This window comes from Aedes albopictus, chromosome 1, assembly GCF_035046485.1.
Source record: "Aedes albopictus strain Foshan chromosome 1, AalbF5, whole genome shotgun sequence".
In the NCBI taxonomy this organism is placed as follows: Eukaryota; Metazoa; Arthropoda; class Insecta; order Diptera; family Culicidae; genus Aedes; species Aedes albopictus.
Window position 1 is genome coordinate 60,025,506 of NC_085136.1, and position 3,473 is coordinate 60,028,978.

The 3,473-nt window shown below is 42.2% G+C and overlaps 1 protein-coding gene across 1 annotated transcript; it reads left to right on the top strand.

Annotated features, from left to right (window-relative positions):
• Nucleotides 1-386: 386 nt before the first annotated feature.
• Nucleotides 387-1,437, top strand: LOC109427470 (dynein light chain Tctex-type protein 2B). Its single transcript, XM_019703024.3, has 3 exons — nucleotides 387-628; nucleotides 707-826; nucleotides 887-1,437. Exons 1-3 carry the CDS (start codon nucleotides 605-607, stop codon nucleotides 1,358-1,360), a joined length of 618 nt encoding a protein of 205 aa, XP_019558569.3. The 5' UTR covers nucleotides 387-604; the 3' UTR covers nucleotides 1,361-1,437.
• Nucleotides 1,438-3,473: the final 2,036 nt, after the last annotated feature.

The window sequence follows — 3,473 nt, forward strand, 5'->3', positions numbered from 1 at the left end:
AATTTCTGAAAGAGTTCCTTGAAATACAAGTAGGAATTCCTGGAGGAACCCTAAAAAGAGTTCCTGGGATAATCTTTGGAGGATTTTTCAAAATAAGTTGTTCCAGAAAGAATCACAGAAGGAACTCTCGAGTTAAGCCCCGCAGAAATTCTTGCAGGAATCCCTGGAGGATATCCTAGATGAATGCCCAGTCGAGATTAACGGAGGAATCTCTAGAAGAATTCTTGGAGGAATTTCTGGAGGAATCTCTAGAGGCATTTCTGAATTAATCCCTGGAAGAATTTTTATGGGAATCCCTGCAGCAATTCTGCAGTGCCAGCGCCAGGCACTGCACTGTTACCACTGTTACCAGTATTAATCTAAGTCAACAACTACACAGCAATGGAGAGCTGTTCTGTCAAGAAATATCGGCGGTTGCAAATGACCTAATGCAAGGTCTAACACTTCTAGATCTGGGATCTCAAATCTTAAGAATCTAAAAAACCAAGTAGCCATGGATAAACAGTTTGGACTAACCTCAGGACTAACCTAGTGACTTACAACTCCCATTCCTGGTCGAATTTGAGCCTTCCTTATCCGTCGACTACCATTTTGAGTGAACAAAATGGCTTCATATCTTGCATCAGGGGTAAATGCTCTGATAACTAAAATGTACTATCAACAATCCTGATTCATCATCACCTTCTCTGCTTACTTGAATCTACAGACTCCGGTCGAAAAACGAATCAAGAAGAAACGAATAGCCATTTTAGAACCTCACGAAGAACTCGCTATGGACAAAACTAGGGAAAAATCTATCCGTGAAAGCGTGATCTACGCTTCAAATGTAAGCATTCAAAACCCTCCCATCCAACGTTCACTCCATTGACGACCGAAACTCTTCCAGTCCGGTCCGCGTCGGCATTCCACGCGAAGCGACAACGTCTTCGGCAGTCTACTGGGTTCCGGCTTCCCGTCCCGGCATTGGACCACCCAGCAGCGACGTACCACGATGTATATGTCGCCACGGTTCCAGAACACCTACCGGCTGGAGTCGTGCTACCCTTTCGATCGGGATCGGGTCCAGCTGATGGTCGATCGCTATCTGGGCGGCTTTCTGCAGGAACACCGCTACAATCCACGGCGTGCCAAGCGGCTGGCGGAGAACCTAAGCGTAGAGCTACGTAATATGGTTCAACGGTGCGGATACGAGCGGTACCGGGTGGTGGCGCTGGTAACGGTTGGTGACCGACAAAGTCAGGACTTCCGGTCGGTGTTACGTTTTGTGTGGGATGCCGAAAAGGACGGTTATGTAAATTTTGTCTACGAGGCGCCAACGTACTTCCTGACGGCCACCGTTTTTGCGGTGTACTACGAGTAAAACGATTGGATGGGCTTGTTGTAAACATTTCGGTAATAAAACAACTTCTTCATATTCGGCTTATTCACGATAATTTATCACTTGAAAAAATAAAGCTTATGGATGGAAAGTGCTTGATGAGAATAGAAATGGGCTTTCTATAATGACTTGATTCATTGATCACTGATTTTACATCTCCGTTGTCGAACTTCAGCAAGGACCTCAAGCAGGCCTTGCTGAGACTTTGTGATTCGACGATGGCGGCCAAGCTGGTCCCTTGACTAGACCACGATGAACCCATGGCAATCGCAACAGCAGCAGAGCCCGTGAAGCTGCAAGTGCCGGTCTACCAAGCCTGAGCTATTCGCACTCGCGGGTAGCCTGAAGGGTACACCAGATGCGATGGTTTACGAAAAGCAATCGCAGAAGCGTAGCCGTTAGGTAAGGAGCTACCAAGCGGCACTTGCAAGGCCAGGAGGTTGTTAATCCCAATAGAGAAGGACAGTAATACCGGCAAGTCGGACCCCGGTCAGGCGTCCCGGGAAGCTGGAAAGGGTGGGCTTAAAAAGGCCAGCCCAGCTCGGATGAAATGGAGCAGGGAGTGGCGACCATTGATAGATCCCAGCTACCACACACGCAGAAAAAAGCATGGTAAAATCAAAAATATTTCAGGTAAACTCAAATAAATTGTCAATTTGTTCTGGCAACAACAATAAAACTGTTTGGAGCAAATCGAACGTTACATTTGAAGCAAATTCAATCCATTTTTGAAACAAGCATGCATCTTCTGACAGGTTATGTTAGAAACAAATGTAATTTTTTTTGTTTTTTTTTTGTGGCAGGTCGGCCCTACGGAAATATTTGTTTTCCAATTAAATTTACAAAAGCATTTCCTTCTCTAGGAAAACCCACTTCCCGCGTGGCACTTTCAATGCCAACATCATGTAGATAACACAGCGCAACATTTTTTTTGTCTCAAGAGCAAACTCATGTGTCTCCAAAGGATTTTGAGCCGCTGAATCCGAATCCGGGCTCAGATTTGCTCCAACACGTCACAATTTTGAGCTATACCTCAATTTATAGGGCAAAATATGCGATTTTGGGCTTTTTGGACTGCAAGCCATTAAGCATGGATATATTTTTTTTAACATATCAAAAGGTTAATTGGTCAATTAACATCTAAATTAACGACTCATGCAAATTATTTCATTTTACCTAATTAAATTTGGTAGATTTAAGCATTTTATGTTAGTATGAAAACTTGCATGCAACTTTTGGAGGGTGACTTGTATGGGAAATATCGTGCCTAACATAAATCGCTTAAAACTATCAAATTCGATTTGGTAAAACGAATTTTTTTGCATGAGTCGTTAATTTAGATGTTAACTGACCAATTAACCTTTTGATTGCTTAAAAAAAATATTTTTATACTTATGGCTTGTAGGCAAAAAAGCCCAAAATCGCATATTTTGCCCTATAAATTAAGGTATAGCTCAAAATTGTGACGTGTTGGAGCAAATCTGAGCCCGGATTTGGATTCAGCGGCCCAAAATCTGTCAGAGACACATAAGGTTGCTCTTGAGACAGACCAAAAGTTAATTTTTGTTACGCTGTGTAACATACGCTCCCGAAATCAATGGGATTTCGTGGAAACTTTTGATGAAACTTGACTTTTTTTTGCAAGAGGAAATCTTGTTTGACGCTGCAGCTGGAACTTGAGAGTTTTGTTTATGTTCTCGACGGCGGAACGGGAGGCTCTTCAATGGGTATTGTAGAAATCATTACGTAATTGAGTTAGTTTTAAAAATTAATATTTTAGTTTTGAATATGTTATCAGTTTACCGAATAAACATGAATATTTTTGTTTCAAACGAACGAAATTTGTCTCCGTGTATTAAGTAATAATGCGTGATGACCTTAATGATGACATCTTATATCAAGAAAGGCGTTGTAATTCCTCCAAGAGTCTGGAATCCGTTCAATAGTTTCTTCTGGGATTCCTCCAGTTTTTTTGTGATTCATGACAAAGCTCCTAACAAATTACTAAGTTCACCGGGAAGTCTATTCAGACATTCCTACAGAAGTACCTCGGGAATTACTTTCCAAGTTTACAGATAAACTTCTCCAGGAGTCT

Coding starts and splice junctions, on each gene's coding strand:
- LOC109427470 (XM_019703024.3), top strand. CDS start 605: ATGGCTTCATATCTTGCATCAGGG. Junction 629..706: donor CTTCATATCTTGCATCAGGG/GTAAATGCTCTG, acceptor TTGAATCTACAG/ACTCCGGTCGAAAAACGAAT. Junction 827..886: donor GCGTGATCTACGCTTCAAAT/GTAAGCATTCAA, acceptor AAACTCTTCCAG/TCCGGTCCGCGTCGGCATTC.